Genomic DNA, 19,067 nt, shown 5'->3' on the forward strand with positions numbered 1-19,067 from the left:
TTTAAAGAGAATCAAATTTGCTGTTATATAACAATGAGTACACAATGAGTCATAAATTATTTTTGATGAATGTCTCCATTAAAATATTTCTGATGAGTTTATATTTAGTGAGAACAAATGTGCTCGATGTAGCACTAACACTCATTATTGACTAAAAAAGAAAATCTAACACAAAACTGACTCACAAAACTGCTCTATAATATACAAGAAGAGAGTAGATGCAGGTAAAAATAATCACTGTGTTTTCTGTTGTAACAATACTGGAATTACTGTATTGTGGTGCTAAAAATCAGCTCAATGACAGATGGCCTAGCTCACCCTAGTGTTGTGCACCGATTGTATGGCAATTTCTTTTTCTTTTTCAGTTCAAGAAATAATTATTTTCCCCATTCCACTTTTAAGTTTGATTCACCCGATCAATATGTCCTTTTAAGGCTTATTTCAGTAATTTTTTTTCTTTCATTAGAAACATAGTGACAGCCTCTTCCAAGCTCTCAACTCCTTGTGTGCAGCTAAGCCCTCCTCTCTTCATTCATTTTCCTCAGGGCAGCCTACTTCTGCCTTCCTATTGATCTGCTGTGCAGCATCAACATGCTGGAGTGTCAATTAGAGAACCCATCCTGCCCATCTGTGAGAGGAGAGCTGCAGCATTTCTCAAACTTTCCCTGGCTCACTTGGCCATCCAGCAGCTGCTCAGGTCTCTGAAGATAAAGAGGGGAATAATCGTTTTAGAATAAATAATAATTTATCTCAGCTATACCCTTGTTCATATTTATAATGTTCCTTTCACAGCACTGATTAGAATGTAAAATACTTGCACTAGCGGTGTGATTTCTAATGTAAAGTGATAAATATTATGAGGGAATTTAAAGGAATAAGGGCAGATCTGCAGAACACATTTGTCTGCTTCAAAGAGAACACCACTTATTTATTTATTTTTTCTCAGGTGGATTGCATTTGTAAGGGTAGGCATGTTGAGGCGAGTGAAGCGAAAACGTTTTATTTATTTATTTCAAATCAAATCAAATCAAATCACTTTTTATTGTCACATCACATGTGCAGGCACACTGGCACAGCACATGCGAGTGAAATTCTTGTGTGCGAGCCCCACAAGCAACAGAGATGTGCAAACACAACAACACAAACGAGCAAAATACAAGAATGGCCAACCTGAAACTAATAAATATATGTACAATATATAATAGTGTATGCATTTCTGGATGTGTATACTAAATATTTTCCTGTGTGTGTGTGTGTGTGTGTGTGTGTGTGTGTGTACACACATTTTTACAAATTAAATAGTAAAAAAATAAAATAATAATAATAATAATAATAAAATATATAAAATATACAGAGTTGAATATGTGCAAAACAAGTGGCATTTATATACAGTGTGGAGTGCATAATGTTGAAGTTCCAGTAGTGAAGCTGAGGTGTCTATGACGTGTTCAGCAGTCTGATGGCCTGATGGAAAAAGCTGTCTCTCAGTCTGCTGGTACGGGACCGGATGCTGCAGAACCTCCTTCCTGATGGAAGCAGTCTGAACAGTTTATGGCTGGGGTGACTGGAGTCCTTGATGATCCTCCCCGCTTTCCTCAGGCACCGCTTCCTGTAGATGTCTTGGAGGGAGGGAAGCGAACGCAGGCTGTTTTCAGCATTGTTTCGCTCAGTAACCAAAGTCTGGTGTGTTGCAGATCTCTTCCAGTGGCTTTATTATTTCCAAGACTGGTTTGAATACAAAACAGCTTTCTGGAAATCAGGTTCTAAAAGATGGGGTTGAATGTGAAAACAAGATATTCAACATCAGGTTGTTTTTATTTTTATTTTTTTCAAAGGAGAGCGTGCCACTGTGACATTATTGGTCTTAATGTTTCCTGACCTCGTCAAATCTGTGTATATATTTCTGTCATCCCCATCTACTCTAGGATATCAGCAAGAATACAGCAGACAGGCACTGGTAGAATATCATGAGTCTTCTTGGTTTTTGAAAATGAAGTTCAGTTTTTAAGTATATAACCTGAGTCTCTTTCTGTCTTTACCCTCTGCTTCATGAGAGAGGACGGCTAATGTGCAGCTGCAATTTAAATGGCCAGCGACTGTGTTTCTGAGTAGAAACTAGAGATGGCACGATTTTTAAAAAAAATTTTAAAATTTTTTTTATGTCCGATATCATATATTTGGATATCTGCCGATACCGATATGAATCCGATATAGTGTATTTTGTAATCAATACAACTTTTTTTTTTTTTAAATAAATCTCTATAAACCTACACCATCCTCCCTATTCTGATATTTTAAAGAGTACTTAGCAGAAATATTAAACAACCTAACTAATAGGGTTGCCAACTCCCAGCAAAAAAAAAAAAAAAGGGAACCACCCCCCACCCTCCGCCTTGTGATGTTTAATCAACATAATCAACTTTAATTTAATACACGTGCATTTAAAAAAAAAAAGCAGCACAGAAATCAATTATTTTTCTACAATAATTAAACAGATTCAACATCTTTCTTCAACAGAATTGCAGACTGCAAAGATGGAAATAGTACTATAGCTTACTAGAGTATATATTAGACTTAATAGTTACTATATACAGTAATGGATTTCTATACATTTAATCAGATGAAAACTTTGGTTGTAAGATTCAGATAATTATTTATTAGTCATTTTAAATGAAATAACAAAGAAATATTTTTGTGCCCCCCTTTCCCAGTTAATGCCCTACCTGGCCCCCTGGCAAAACTTTGCTAGACCCGCCGCTGCACAGTTACCAGCTGTGCGCTACGTAAAAAAAGGATCTTGGTGTTATTTGTCTCTCAGAAATAGTTCATAACTTCCGTTCATGTCACCTAAAAGGTAACCCTGTTTCTCCATCACCTGTTCAGCTCTGATGATTCAGTAAGGACAGCTCCTGGTTTCATCTTCATGTTTCCCTCTCACCAGATAACCAAACCGATATCATGACCAGTAGTTTTTACTGCCGTGGCTCCAGCAAACAGCAGCTGATACTAGAAAATTAATATTAAATCAGTTCTAACAACAGCTTATCAAGCTTAAACGTGCTGCTGTTGTTTATCCGCTGGTTTCCTCTTTCTAGCGCAAAGTGAGCGATAAACAAACAAGAAAGACGGGACTTGCGAGAAAAAAGCCGACCAGCTGATCATTGATCAGTTTCATGATTAAAGTAGCAACAGGGGAGGGAGGGGGAGAGAATGAGAGAAGAGTCAGCTTTGCAGCAAGGACAGAATAACTCCAGCTTTGTGTCTGTTTTTCATTCTAGCTGAAGTACAGGGCAAATCGCTTCCTTTTCACCTCAATATGGAACTCCAATGGCCAGTCCAGCTGTGGCTCCATATATCAGTTGTTAAGCTTGATGTGGAAATACTATGCAAACATTCAGAGATGAACTTACGAACTTGCTTTACTTCTCTGGGATAGTTTTCTCCGAGATGAAATGTGGCGGTTTGGAAGCATAGTGAGGCTCCAAATGCTCCACCAGACCACAGACAGGTCTGGCAGACAACAGCCGCTCTATCACGTGATACTGCTCCGATGCGCTGAGCTGGGTTACGCCAAAAAGCGCTTTTTGTGAGGTGATTTTGCGATACCTCGGATCGGATTGCATTTTTTATTTCTCTCCGATATTCGATCCAGTAATTTAGGTCAGTATCGGACCGATAGGTAATATCGGATCGGTCCATCTCTAGTAGAAACCTGGCTTTTTAAAATCAAAGTACACCTTTTTGGCACAGTCATAACAAAACATCTTTTAGTGTGTTAATTCATGCCATTTTGATCCCATTGAGAGTACATTAAATTAAATTATCAGCATTGACAGTGAAAATTTTGGTAAACGCTGTTTGTGGTCAGCATTTCAACGCCAAGTTTTAACTTCAACAGGTTTTTGCTTTTAAGCTACACCCATTTCTGACATGACTCTTCATCTCTTGCAAAGATAAATTTTCATGACTTCATCTGATACGTTTTACTGCAGAAGCAAACAGGGAGCAAATCTGACAGCCAAGATGATGAGGTGCTCAAAAAACAGTGTGAGAAGTGGTAGGAAGCTGTCAGAGAAAATCATTCTGACCATTTCAAGAGCCTAACGGGAGAAAGTGGGAGTATGGGACTGATAGGACAAACTAGACAAATGTGCCATTCATCTGTCAGCCTATTTCCTGTTTCTTAAAAAGCTTCAATGACGAAAACTCTCCTGTGTTTGTTAATAATCATATCTCAGAAAAAATAACATGGTTTTCCACAACCAGGTCTAGTTGTGATAACAGACATTGCAGGACAAATGTTATGGTATAGAGGCTAATTTAGATTACAGTGTGAAATCAGCACCATCTCATTCCTTCCAGTTCCCACTTAAAGTCAGATTATTAGTTTTTTGTTGTTGTTTTTTTTAGAATATTTCCATTAGAACTCTCTTTAAATTGAACCCTGTATATATAACTGACCATCTTGTTTGTGTAGGGTTAATGCAAGAAGTTGAAATTCTTGAAAATATATTATTGCTAACATTTTTGGGTTTATCAGTATTAAGGAGTTACTGCTTCCACTGTCGCTTGCAAGGCCGTTTAACATTACACACTGATTTGCCTGAAGGTTGATGGCCTTTTGAAATGAATACATAGTCTGCTCTGAAATATGCTTTTGCACCTGAGGAAAGGTTGTTCTCTGATATGAATCTCCAGTAATTCCTGCAGCTGTCTTTGACATTTTCTAGCTGGTAAACATTTTGGTTGTTTTGCATAAGTCTGTGCTTCGTATGGTTTTTGAGGTATGCTATTAAGGGCTCATCTGTGAATGTGTAAACATTTTGTACTTTCATTCAGTACGTTTGTTTTTCTGAAAATGAAAACAGCGGAATTCCATAAAATAAAGGCAGAACATAGATTTTGTGCATTACATGGAGTATATTCCAGATGTTTTTATAAGCCACACAGTAAAAACACTGATTGTGCTTTCTGTGAGATTCTACGTCACTACTTATCGTGCTGAATTGAAGTCTGACAAGTGGTTTGTTGTAACCTCAATGCTTCATTAAAACAGAATTCATAGTTTTGGCTGAATGGTGATTGCGTCTGAGATGATTAATTCTAAGACAGCCCATCCTGAATGCCCTGAGATCTCTCAAATATCAGAAAGAATTGTCTGCACTGTGGCTGAAGATGAAACACCATAAGATATTAATCTGTAACAAGACAACACAAGCTGATTAACAAGATAATACTTCATGTAATCTTGTGAGATATAAGATCTTCTTCCTTCAGTTGCACATGAGCTACTTCTACAGATTAACTGGCTTTCTTCAGTCTGAATAAGACATAGGAGCTGTCACCCAACCAGCTTTTCTTCTGTTCAAGCAGAAGTTTGATGACATCTATCTTCAAATCTGCAGCCTTGCAGAACCGTTTCTTATTTGAACTGTTCAATGTTTACACCTGTATTTTATTTATTTATTTATTTTTTTAGACTATCTGTACCATGCTATGCTGGCAGCAGCACTCCCCGCCTCAATCTTAGTGTTTGCTTTAATGTCAGATGTGCTGCTGCATGGTTTGCGTTTGATTATGGGGGCTAAGGTGAGTTGGCTGGCTTTCCAGTTGTCATCTGCCCTGCAGCAGTTTAAGTGGACCTGCAGTGAATCAACTCTGAAAAATTACTTCTCACTCAGTAGGAGATAGTTGGGTGTATTCAAAGTACCTTGTCACTTCCAATATGCTCTCAATGAATCTCCGCCGTTGCCGATGCAAGGCCTCAACCCACTCTGCTGGAAAACCAATGTCTACAGCTGTATTTTGTGACTGTGTGCAGGGAGATTGTTCCTTTAGAAGTTATTACAACTTCAGGAATGAGAAGGGTGTAGACGTGTAGATACAAGATGGTTAATAGTGGCATATTTTGTGTGTCAGGCATGTGTGTACTTTTTATCTCAGGCAGAAAAAGGAGGAGGGCAGAAATAATAGTGCAGGGTAGTGATGACCAGATGTGCGTCACAGGAATCAACTTAGAAATTAAAAATCCGTCTTCAAATTTAAATTCAAATGTAACCAATGAGCTTGTTTACGACACCTGAATTTGCAAAGAATCTCGTAACATCATCTAACAGCACTCATAGCAGCAAAACAAAAAAACAAATGCAGTTTGATATAACAAGAAAATAAGGTTTTAATGACTCAGAGTGCTGTTTCTACATGTTTTTGGTTGACTGCTCTAAATGTTCTGCTTAGCAATTTTTCCCCTCTTCTTTTTAATCTATAGCTATCTATATGATGTCAGTGTGAGCAGATATATACCTGATACGATTCTCTCAGGCAAACAACTCTAGCTGTGCACACAGACGTGCCGCCCACATGCTGGTCAAAAAAAAATTCTTATTTTGTGAGGGGCAGCCAATCAGAAGAAAGGTAGTTTAAAGGGAGGGGGAAGGGAACTAGAAATGGCTTCTTCGCTTTCATACACTCCAAGGATAAAAAGAAATATGTCATTGTTCCCCTTTAAGGTAGACCATCTTCCTCTTTTGGCTGCTCACCACAGCAGATGATATGCCTCCATCTCACCCTATCCCTACATCCTCCTCTGTCATAGCAGCCTTCCGTATATTCTTTTTTACTTTCTCCATCAATTGTCTCCGTGGTCCTTGTGTTTTCCTTCTCCCTGACAGCTCCATATTCAACATGCATTGTTTCCTTTAAGACAGATGTTGGACATAAAAGTGGCTCTTCATAGTTAGTTTCAAACTCAGCCCATAAACCTGTTGCTTAAAATACTTAAGTGACTCTGAGGCCCACATATGTATTTTGTTATATTATACTGAATCTATATGGAGTTGGTTTTGCCTGTTGTAAGCAGAAATATATCCAGGTAATGCTGAAGTGGTTCTTTAGGCACAAAGGGAAATCTTCTATATGAGAAGCTTATTCAGCCCCTTGGACGTTTCTTTAAACTCTTGTATTTTTAATGAAAAGATTTGAAGACGTGTATATATCATGGTGGAAATGCTGATAGACTGATAAATACTAATTTCTGAGCAAAGTACTGCCACAGACCAGCAGCCTCATTACTACCACCAATGCTGTCAGCGCAGTCTTATGTTAGTGGAACCATAAAAATGTCAGTACTTTTTCAATTTGTCAATTTGATGGAAAATTGACAGAGAAATGGGAAATATGATAGTCTGAGAATGTCACAGCATTGTGATTGTGGCTGAATGTGTTGCTGACATGGTTGATAGGTGAAAATGAAGCATGTGGGATCATTCTCAACCTTGAGAGTCCATGGCAACCCACTGAAAGCAGAATGGTAAACGGAGGCAGGCTGTGAGAGAAAGAAATTAGTTCTGGACCAGAACTGTCTCTTCATTTCCGCATAATAATACTGCAGTAAAAAGGTTGAGAAAAAAGTATTAAAAAATCTTAGACCAATACAAATCCCTGTGCTTTTTTGCCCCTGTTTTCTCTGTGCTATGTCTCACTTCTCTACTCTTTTTCATCTTTCAGGAATTCACTCTGAAGACTGTGGACCTAAGCAGGCCTGAGGGCTCTGACATATACCAAATCCCTGCCCAGGGGAACAGGGGAGATTAAAAACTTCTGATTGAGGTGGAGAGGAGAGAGACACAGATAGAGGGAAGGAGAGACAGAAAGAAAGCTTATCGTTCACCTTTGTTCTTTTTAATGCCCCAAGTGAAAGATCTCCATAGGCATGTCTGTGAATAACAGCAAACACAAGAGCAGCTGCCCACCACTGTGGTCAGAAGACGGAGTGAGAGAGTGAGGGAGGAGACGAGAACAGGATTACATCCTGTGAAAGAGCCAAGCTCATATTCTACTTTAATTGAATGTTTGGGAGAAAGGAGAGGCATGAGAGCAAGCCTTTTCAGTGCCAACTGCTTCAAGAGGTACTGCAATTAACCCTCTGGCCATCATAAAGTAATACCTGGCTTTTGCTGTTTTCCAATTGCTGGGTTTGGTTGTACACTGTGGATGTGTGCTTGGGCCGTGGTCATGTTTCAGCCCCTGGTGTGTAGACCGGAACGGACCGGCTCTCAAAGAAACGGCCTGATTCCTCCTCTGTTGCTGCTGCTGCTTCTTTACACCTCCCTTAAGCCCGCTCAGGCGGCCAAACCCAAAGGGCCAGGACACACACATTTGAACTCTATTCGCATCGATGGGGATATCTCCTTAGGTGGGCTCTTCCCAGTACACGCCAGAGGGCACGATGGAAAGCCGTGTGGGGAGCTGAAGAAGGAGAAGGGTATACATAGACTGGAGGCCATGCTCTTTGCCCTTGACCGCATCAATAATGACAATAATCTACTGCCCAACATCACACTGGGAGCACGAATCCTGGACACCTGCTCAAGGGACACTCACGCCTTGGAGCAGTCTCTCACCTTCGTGCAGGCTCTGATCGAGAAGGACGGCACAGATGTCAAATGTCTCGGTGGGGGGGCGCCCATTATCACCAAACCTGAGAGGGTTGTAGGTGTTATTGGAGCCTCCTCCAGCTCTGTTTCCATCATGGTGGCCAATATATTACGCCTGTTTAAGGTAAGATTATCATTACTTATTAGCTTGGTTTGTTGGGATGTGCGAATTGCACAAAAAAAAAAAAAAAATGGATTCCAAATTCCAAATGATGTATTAGCCTGAAAAATACTTTTGCTTCAGTGATGCACGTAGATACTGTATTTGTTTGAATAATTAATAACACCGGATGGAAAACAGTACAAGCCGCTGAACAATGTGAGAGAACAATAAGTGTTCGATATCTGCTGCCACACAAAGACCAATTTCATAACTTTAGTGAGGAGATGCCTGGGTAAATCTCATCCCGGCTGGTGCCCTGGAGGAGCTGGTTGCTAAGCAGTGAGAGGTATTGCCTGTCACAATACAAAAGTGATTAATAGGATTTGATTTCATTTTTGGCCTATAGCCTTTCCCTTGATCACAATAGTGTTTACATTTGTTTACACTACAGAAAAAAATATGTTCTCTTCGTGGACATTTGGACATTTGATAAATTATTCAATACAGATTTTATTATCACGCCAGTCAGCCATGGCAGTCATAATAGTTCTTTTTCACTTTACCAAAGGTATGATTGCTATTTAACGCTTGGCTCACTACAAAATAGCAAACCTTTTTTGACTAAAAAGAACTAGTTTTTTAAAAGTACTGTCATATGGTAAATGGTAAATGGCCTGCATTTGTATAGCACTTTTCTAGTCCCTAAGGACCCCAAAGCGCTTCACACTACATTCAGTCATCCACCCATTCACACACTGGCGATGGCAAGCTACATTGTAGCCACAGCTGCCCTGGGGCGCACTGACAGAGGCGAGGCTGCCGGACACTGGCGCCACCGGGCCCTCTGACCACCACCAGTAGGCAAACATGGGGTTAGTATCTTGCCCAAGGATATTTGGCATGCAGCCAGGAGGCAGCCTGGGATCGAACCACCGACTTTCTACCGACATATTTGAAAAGGTTTCATGGGTAATTACACCTTTTTGCAAAATATTAGACAAATCACTTTCAGTGAGATGAGGTAGTGGCTGATTTAAATTCAGTGATAATTAAAACCAGGAACTTTTCCTCACACAAACTTGGGGCTAAAAAAATATTTTAATATTTATACAAGACCCTGACTCCAGATTTTACCTTCACCTTGATCTTGCATGGAAATTTGTGTCTATTACTGTCCTTTTCTTGCTTATGCTGCAAGGTCAAAGGGGAACTCAATCACACTCAAAAACATTCTTTCAGCTGATTCAGTGTTTGCCCAAGGACACTTCAACAGAACAGGTGTTTGCTGTCATCAATTCTTTTAAAACGTCAGTATCTAAAATGTTAGATGAGGAGCTGCAGATTCAACTCGAAGCACACTGCTGGACATTTTTTCAGTGCTGTATCACTGTACACAACACCAGATGAAAGCACAGCAAGCCACACATAGATTTTACTTGGGCAGGACACGTGGGTATATTGAGGGCTGCCCAAGTATATTTTGAAACCAGCCTTTTTATTTAAACTTCTGTTATATATAAGAGTCCTAGTAGCTGCCTCCGACGCTGAAAAGTGAAGCTAATACAAAGTGTCAAAAACTCCTCTTCCTAGAGTGGCCACAAAAGCCAGTCAGTCCCCATAGACTCCCACTTTTAAACGTGGTAAAAAGCATGTTTATGGATATTGTACCTTTTTATAACAACTATATATAATTTTTCTTTTTTTTTTTTAATAACATGTTCATTTGGATACTGGTTAAAGTGCACGTTAAGTTTGCAGCATGGCTGCTTCATTTCACAGATGTGGTGGCACCTGCAGCCATTTGCTGTCTACTAGATTGTGCCTCCTCTAATGTGGGTGACAGACAGTCTTTGTGTGGTTGACATCACTTGGCAATTAGAGATGTAATTACTTTACAGACAGCACTGTAATTCAGGTGTGCTGCACCTGTGGAATTTCTGGCAGCTGACCAAACACACTAGCGTTAGTTCGTAACTTAGAAGTCTATCCTCTTGTCCAAACATGGCAACCTCAGGCTCCAGAAAATCAACATGGTGGAAACCAAAATGCTAATACTAATGCTTCAAACTGTGGAGTCCAGAATATTATGTGATGTAACAGTGGTTACTTCCATCTTTTATATACAGTGTATGCTGCCAACCAGCTAACTGAGACCCTTTATCTCGTGCACGTTTCTGTACTGGCAACCAAGTTGCTTTTGTTTCAGCTCTTTATTAAACACTGCACGCTTACATACAGTACTGTGCAAAAGTTTTAGGCAGGTGAGGAAAAAATGCTGTAAACAAAGAATGCTTTTAAAAATGGAAGTGTTAATCATTTATTTTCATCAATCAACAAAATGCAGTGAATGAACAAAAGAGAAATCTAAATCAAATCAATATTTGGTGTGACCATATTTTGCCTTTAAAACAGCATCAGTTCTTCTAAGTACACTTGCAGACAGTTTTTGAAGCAACTCGGCTGGTCAAAACATGTTCCAAACATCTTGGAGAACTAACCACAGATCTTCTGAGGATGTCGGCTTCCTCACATCCTTCTTTCTTCATCTAATCCCAGACACACTCGATGATGTTGAGATCAGGGCTCTGTGGGGGCCATACCATCACTTCCAGTACTTCTTGTTCTTCTTTACGCTGAAGATAGTTCTTAATGACTTTGGCTTTATGTTTGGGGTCATTGTGCTGCTGCAGAATACATTTGGGGCCAATAAACAATCATTTATATTTCTGAAAGCATTCTTTGTTTACAGCATTTTTCCAAACCTGCCTAAAACTTTTGCACAGCAATGTCATGAAAATATCAAAGGGTGTTGGTGAAATAAAGAGTTGATCAGCCTACCATATGTTCATTTTTCATTCATTAGTTTATTAATGATTAGTTATTTGTAATTTTTAAGCCAAATGCTTAATTCAAAGTAGAACTGGGCGATATGAGATTTTTTTCATATCACGATATGTTTTTTTCATTTCAGGCGATAACGATATCTATCACGATATAAGCCAAATAACTATATTTGTAAGATTTAAATGTGCCGTTGCTCACAAGTAAAATGTGAAATAATCAGCAGCTTGTTTTTATTTAAATATTTATTTCCCATAATAAGTTCAACAGGGTAGACGTACTTAAGGAACATGAGACTTTTTCAGATAAATAAAGGCAAATATTGCAAACTACACAAAAGGCAGCCGCTAAAGCGTTTAAGTTTCAAAATAGAACAAACGAAACAGACTAAATTGTCAATTCCACTTAGAAACAAAATATTAATTCTAAAAATAAATCTTAGTTTGTGTTACAGAAGAACAGACAAAACTGACTAACTTTTGTCAATATCAAATAAACTGAGAACTAAAAGGAAATTCTCAATCTCTCCTTGTTGTATAGCTGAGCTTTTCAAACAGTTTTAACAGTTACATTAGTCTGACAAAAGCCGAATGACGAATTAGCGCTTCCAGTCAGAGACTGAGGCTACGTCCACACGTACACGGGTATTTTTGAAAACGGAGATTTTCCGTTTTCGTTTTAAAAAATAATCCCGTCCACACAAAGGCAGAAATGAAGGAAAACGCTGCTATGAACATGCCAAAGCAGCAGGTGGCGCTAGATTCCTAACCGTGCAGAAATGTTGGCCAATCAGAAGTCTAGAAGCCTCGGTGGGAAAAAGTAAACAAAGCTGGGGCATAGAAGCAGAACAGACCGTAACTGTGTGTATATGTAAGCATTTAAACACTGCAGAGAGTAGAATTAACAGTAACAGTATTGTAGAAATTCATTTCACCGAAACAATAACGTGGCGCACAGTGTGACGCATGCACCAGTTTATTGTATTTCCAGACTTGCTTTCGGCACAATTTACAGTGCACGCTACTCTGTTTTTTGTCAGACTTGAAATAGCCGAAATACCTTCACACTACGGAACTTCTTTGGCTCTTCCGTTCGACAATCTCTCCGGCATTGGAACCATCATCTGTTTTCTCTTCGGTCACGCTCGGTTGATTTTTCTAGTCGGCACACTCATTTCCTCCATTACGCGCTGGCTCCATTACCCGCTGGCTGCTTCCCAGACAAACACACGTGCGGCTTGGCACTTGTGCTGTACGTAACAAGTCACGCGACGTGACGCTGCGGCTGTGATTGGTTCGGCTCTGCGCTACTTAATTTGGATTGGCTGATCTTTTTTTTTTTTTTTTTTTTAAGAGGACAAGAGCGGTGAGGTCTATCGCGATAGCTTAATTTCTCTATCGAGTAAAAGTTATATCGCGATACATATCGTTATCGTTCTATCGCCCAGCTCTAATTCAAAGCTTTGTTAATTCATGTATTTTTGCTTTGTTTTATTTTGCTACTCTTCTTTGTCTTATTTGATGTATGAATTCAGTATCTCAGGTTCTGGAGTGTAGTTTTGAGGGTCGGAGGGTCGGCAATTTGAATTTGTTACCTTGGGCTCTGGGAAACTCCGGGGGCATTTTTACTATTTGCGACATAACTTAGAAAATAATTGGCTGATGGATGTGAATGAATGAATGAAAATGAAAAATAATCATTAGCTGCACTGTTGGATGATGTAAATGAAAGCCAAAGGAGCATGATGTACAATGTGTTTCTATACTTCTTTTTTTCCCCCCTTGATCAACCAATCAGTGTTCTCATTACCAGTACCAAATCCTAGACAACTGCTGAACCAGACCAGACTCAATGCTTTATCTGCTACCTTCCAGTGTGATGTCATTCGCCAGCGGTATGCAGGAGAGATGCTCCGCTGTGTGATTTTCCTTTTTTTTTTTTTTTTTTTTTTTTTTTCCTTTTTTATTATAACTGGACTATGATTAGGACATGTTTCTTTTTTATTTCATTGCCTGTGAAAATGTGTTCATTTTACAGGTGATGTGAGTGAAGCCCAAAAAAAAAGGGGAAAAAAAGTGAGATGTGAAGTAAAGCATGAAAGCTGATATATATACTGTAGGAGTTTGGTGTGGGGTAGCTGGTGTGTAGGTGTGCTGCACTGCAGTGTATCTGGACAGAAGCCATTAATACTATAGCACCACTCATACTTCCAGATAGGTTGAGTAATTTTAAAAATCAAAAATATGTAAAGTGGAAAATGAAAAGTAGTATTCACATCACTAAATAAAATGCAATGCAAATGACCTGGAATGCTTAGATTTAGCTACGGCTCTAGATTTAGCTGAGATGGATATGAGGCTTTTATTTTGTTTTTTATGCTTATTTATGTATTAGTTAATCTAATACTCCACAGCAACAGCCTGCAGTCTGTGTTATTTGATAAGCTCCCTGATTCCAGAGTGTTACAAACCACATGGGATGTATCCTCCTCCTCAAGGCCCCCAGCATTAATCAGTGTGAACCCAGTGTGATGGCACACACGCACTTCCTCACACACGCCAAGGTCTCGTGCATTCTTTTATATGTTTTAATGTGTGTAAATGTTTTTGTTAAAGTCTGTGTATAGGTTTGTGCATCTCCGTACGGATATGTTCAGTACACACCAGTAGAAAATATACTCTAGCACACAGAACCCTGTGCATGAACTTTGCATTTCTCTCTGTCTCCATTTCATAAAGTATGCCTATATGTGCACTCACACAGGTAAGAGTCGGTGTGGGCCACAGTAATGAGCATCTCCTGCAGTGCGTTCCTGATCCCTTTCTCGCATGGGAGCCTCAAATCCTTCGTCATTAGCACAGTGCTCATTGCTTCTTCATTAATGCATGTAAGCGTTGTCCTTGCATATTTAATCTGAATGTCTCTGATCTCCTGTCTCTTTATCCTCAATGCATATAAGCAATGCATTCCCCTCTTCTGCTTTTTTATATGCAGACAAATGGAGGGTGAGAAAGCAGCACTAGACTGATAGCAAGCCAGTCCATCTTCAATACTATCACTTTTTAATCGCTCTTCTGAAAATCAATCAAATCACAGTGATAAATCAATCAAAGACTGTTGCAACACTCCAAAAAAAAAAAAAAGACTGAACTAAACTGTTACAGTTACACAAATTTAACAGCAAACTTTTAATGCGGAGCAGTGTGTGGTCATTTAGGCCAAGGCTTTGAGTTATAGCTTCCCAGGGATCCATAGGTCAGCCAAATGCCAGCCCGTTCTTCTGGCCCTGATGGAGCCGTTGATGGGCTCAGAAAGTTTTAACTTCCTCCTTGCCACCAAGACCCCCCTCACCCCCCCCACCCCCCCCACGCACTTCCCCCAAAGAAGAAAAATGTCTACTTATTATAATAATAATAAGTAGAAGGAGTTCAGGGAGGACTGTGTCTACTAGCTTTGTTGCTAGGCATAAATGCTTGATTTAAAAGAAGGCAAAGTATGTACACAACTAACAACTCAGGATACTGGTGAGGTAAAACCAACTTGTACACATGCTTATGCATCTGTGTGCATATCTACATACATAAACCATGTGCAAAATTGCAGCACTCAAATATACCAGCTATATAAATGCTTCACACAAAGAAACAGTCTCGTACAAAAGTAATCACGCGCATTTGCACACAAATCACTTTAAAGGCAGCAGCAGCCACCCTGGTGTAGTTAGCAGGTTTTCTGAAAAGTGTTTCCTCAGCACTCAGCTGCATACAGATGTGATCCAGAGAAGCTGATGAATATTTTACTTGAACCTTATGTAACGGTACATGGGGACCAGGAGCTGCAGCTCAAGAAGATTTTAGTGCATTTCACAGAAGAGGGAGCTGCTTTGACAAGCATTTGGGGAAAAAGATAATTTGTGATCACAGAAAAACCATGTCAGATGATTGCATTATTCATTTACGCAGCAGATGTGTTCATAATGTGTTGACTCATGTCACAGATTACACTACCAGGTCTGTCCTTCCCAATCAGCGGGAGGTACTGACAGGGATATTATTTTAAATTCAACCACAGCAGAAGCTTGGCTCTCGTTCAGTGAAAACAAAGTAGTTTTCTAAATTTCATTTGATTTCATTTGATCTGTTCTGTGGTACACATGAGTAGCAAAACAGAGACACATTGACCCAGGAATAAGATGCTCAGAACCTTCAAGCCTTCAATGCTCACTGGAAAGCATTTTGCCGGCTTTTTGTTGCTCTAACATTACAGTTTAGTGCTGGCTGGACAAAGCATCTCGCATTCACTTAATGGTTAGTTTCAGCAGTAAAAGGGTTCAGAGAAGAGTAAAAAAATATCCATTTCGAGGAAGAAAAGTAGAAGATTTTTCATGCAAGAAAACACAAGCCTTCACTTCAGCATCCCACTCAATGTTGCATTATCTCTGAAATTTAGTTCACGCCCTAATGTTATTTTCTTTTTAAAGTTTTGTATTGGAAACCTAAAAACTGACCTGTGTTTATGCAACTCCACATTGTGGGAGCATTTTCTAAACTGTAAAGGTCTCACGAAAAAAAAAAACAAGAAGCACAAAATAAGGCATTAGGACAGTAAGTACTTCTGACCTTTTAGTGAATCTTGTTAGGCTGCACCTTCGCAGATTAAATGCTTTAAAAACTCAAAAGTAAAGCAAATTATTTTTATTAGTTTGGGAGATTGGAAGGAAAGAACACCAAATATTATTAATATTTCCCATGATTTATGGTGGATGATTGCTAATCATATACATATCATATACCCATTAATCATAAGCATGTGAATAAGATCTATGCTGAAAAGTGCATTGTTGGGCAGATCAGATTAAAAAATGCTGTCAGTTACTCTATAGAGCCTGTGATCCTAAAAAGTAAACCAATATATCTCAAATTTAAGTAGTGATTCTAGCTTATTTTTGTTTTATAAAAATACAGAGTGGGTGGTGTTTTTGAAGGAGAATAAAAACCATACTTTAAAAATCAAATTTCAGTCTGATGCTGCTAATGTTTGCTTTTTACTGGCTTCTTTGGCTACCATGACTCATTTCTGAGTGTACTTGTGCACTTGGGAGAAAAGAATATCACTTATAGTGAAGCTACAATTATGTGGTGGCTTGTAAGGTAAAAGCTATCGGTGTCAGTCTCATTCAGAGTATGTCCATGTTGAAACCTAGTCACAAAAGAAACCACGAAGAGGGTGGCAGCTATCATTAGCTGACTGTCTCTATCGTGGTTCCCTGAATGAGCGAGCTGATACATTCTGCAGCTGTTATGTGGTCAAAGCTCCACCACATCCCTTTCTCCCAGTGGTGTTCACCATCTGCTTTGTTGTAGCCTCTTTTAGCAAGTTAATGCTTATTTCCCCCCAGTTGATCCTTTGCTCCTGAGCTCATTTTGGCTTCGGACCAGTTTGGCAAAATCTGTTAATGTTATGCTGGTATGGTCATTTGTTTCTTTTTTTCCCCCCTCTTTAGTTAGAAAGAAAGCATGTGCAAATGAAATGAAAAATTTGATTGGGACCTACATTATTTTGTTTAAACTTGTACAAGGAAAAAAAAAAGATTTTAAACCAGAAATAATATATTAATACCTACAATATTAGATTATTGTTGCAATAAAAAAATGCCTTGATTTATTTTACTTTTTTAGAAAATTTGTTTTGATTGTTGTAGTATGACTGCTAAATACAAAATCCGTGACATCACTCACTGGTTTGCTGTTCTAGGCTTCAAGATTTTTTGCACTCATCATCTTGATGCTATCGTTACATTCTAAACCAGATGTGACGATGATGAGGGATCCAAACGCACACAGAGCTGCGCACTGAGGACATAAACCGTGTTTGCAGAGGTCAAGTGGGCCATTTTAGCAACCATAGCTATCGCCCCCCTAGCAAGTTTAAGAAACTTACGCACTGGCTTTACTTCTCATAACCGGAAGTTATGCTCGTCTTTTATGCTGTGTATGATTTTTGCTCTAAGAATCAGTAAAAAAGTATCAAAAAGCAGTTATTGTATTCAAATTCTAGATTCACCTTGTTCCTAAAATGACACTGAGGTGGTACTCATGGACAGTGAAGCTGCGTCTCGATGTTGGGAGAAACTTTTATTTTTGAACTGTATTTTCAAACCTACATTGTCTTTGACCGTTAAATATAATTCAATTGAAAACCAATGAAACAGAAGTGGTGGAAGATGTATGTTCATCTGGGTTGGAATATGGCCCAGATTAGAGGGTATTTTCAAGTGTGAAGCCTGTCTTTAAATGGCAACTACTGATCCACATAGGTCTATGAATAAAAGACTGATCAGAATCAGAATCAGAATCGTGTTTATTGGCCAAGTATATGTGCAGACACATACAGGGAATTTGGTTCCGGTAGATGGTGGCTCTCAAGCACAGCAATGTAAATCTCACACACACAAGTGTCTATATATACACATTACACATACATACACAAAGCTATGTAAACCAACCATAAATAACGAATCTAAACTTATATACATAAAACACAGAAATGAATGAGGTGGAATGAATACTACAAAATGTACATAAGGTGCAGTTGCAGTCTGGCAGTGGGAGCAGTGTGACAGGTCAACTGTTAAGAAGGGAGATGGCGAGGGGAAAGAAACTGTTCCTGTTTCGGGTGGTCCTGGTCTGCAGGCTTCTGTACCGTCTGCCAGAGGGCAGCAGATCAAAAAGTCTGTGTGCAGGGTGTGAGGGGTCTGTGATGATTTTCCCTGCCCGTTTCCTGGTTCTTGAGAGGTACAGATCCTGGATGGAGGGCAGGGGGGCGCTGATGATCCTTTCTGCTGCCCGTACAGTCCGCTGCAGTCTGCTCCTGTCCTGTTTAGTGGCTGCTCCATACCAGACTGTGATGGAGGAGCACAGGACAGACTCAATGACCGCAGTGTAGAACTGGATCAGCAGCTCCTGTGGGAGACTGTACTTCCCCAGTTGTCTCAGGAAGTACATCCTCTGCTGGGTCTTTTTGAGGATGGAGTTGATGTTGGTCTCCCACTTCAGGTCCTGGGAGATGGTTGTACCCAGGAACTTGAAGGTCTTCACAGTTGACACAGGGCTGTCTGATATGGTGAGGGGGAGCAGAGTTGAGGGATGTCTCCTGAAGTCCACTGTCATCTCTACAGTCTTAAGAGTGTTCAGCTCCAGATTGTGCTGACTGCACCAGAGTACCAGCCGCTCAACTTCCTGCCGGCATCACCATCTTGAATGAGGCCAATGACAGTGGTGTCATCTGCAAACTTTAGGAGTTTGACAGCCGAGTTATTGGAGGTGCAGTCGTTAGTGTAGAGGGAGAACAGTAGTGGTGAGAGGACACATCCTTGACGGGCACCAATACTGAGGGACCGGGTTTCAGAGGTGATCTCCCCGAGCCTCACTTGTTGCTTTCTGTCTGTCAGGAAGCTGGTGATCCACTGACAGGTAGCTGGTGACACGCTGAGCTGGGAGAGTTTGGAGGAAAGAAGTTCAGGCACAATGGTGTTAAAAGCCGAACTAAAGTCCACAAACAGGACCCTGGCATAAGTTCCCGGGCGGTCAAGGTGTTGCAGGATGTAATGCAGCCCCATGTTCGCTGCATCATCCACCGACCTGTTTGCCCGGTAGGCAAACTGCAGAGGGTCCAGCTGGTGGCCTGCA

The 19,067-nt window shown here is 39.9% G+C and overlaps 1 protein-coding gene across 4 annotated transcripts in view; it reads left to right on the top strand.

The window, feature by feature from the left end:
• The window catches only part of LOC308402357 (metabotropic glutamate receptor 4-like), a 202,232-nt gene that overhangs the window by 27,459 nt on the left and 155,706 nt on the right, over nucleotides 1-19,067 (top strand). For all 4 annotated transcript variants that reach the window (XR_013972741.1, XR_013972742.1, XM_080891126.1 and 1 more), the window contains exon 2: nucleotides 7,507-8,559. Coding sequence is in view for 2 of the 4 variants with exons in the window: in XM_080891126.1 (XP_080747252.1) it covers nucleotides 7,993-8,559 (567 nt within the window). In the remaining 2 variants the exon portion in view is untranslated. The remainder of the gene's footprint in view (nucleotides 1-7,506; nucleotides 8,560-19,067) is intronic.

Source organism: Rhamphochromis sp. 'chilingali' (genome assembly GCF_963969265.1).
Source record: "Rhamphochromis sp. 'chilingali' genome assembly, chromosome: 9".
Lineage (NCBI taxonomy): Eukaryota > Metazoa > Chordata > Actinopteri > Cichliformes > Cichlidae > Rhamphochromis > Rhamphochromis sp. 'chilingali'.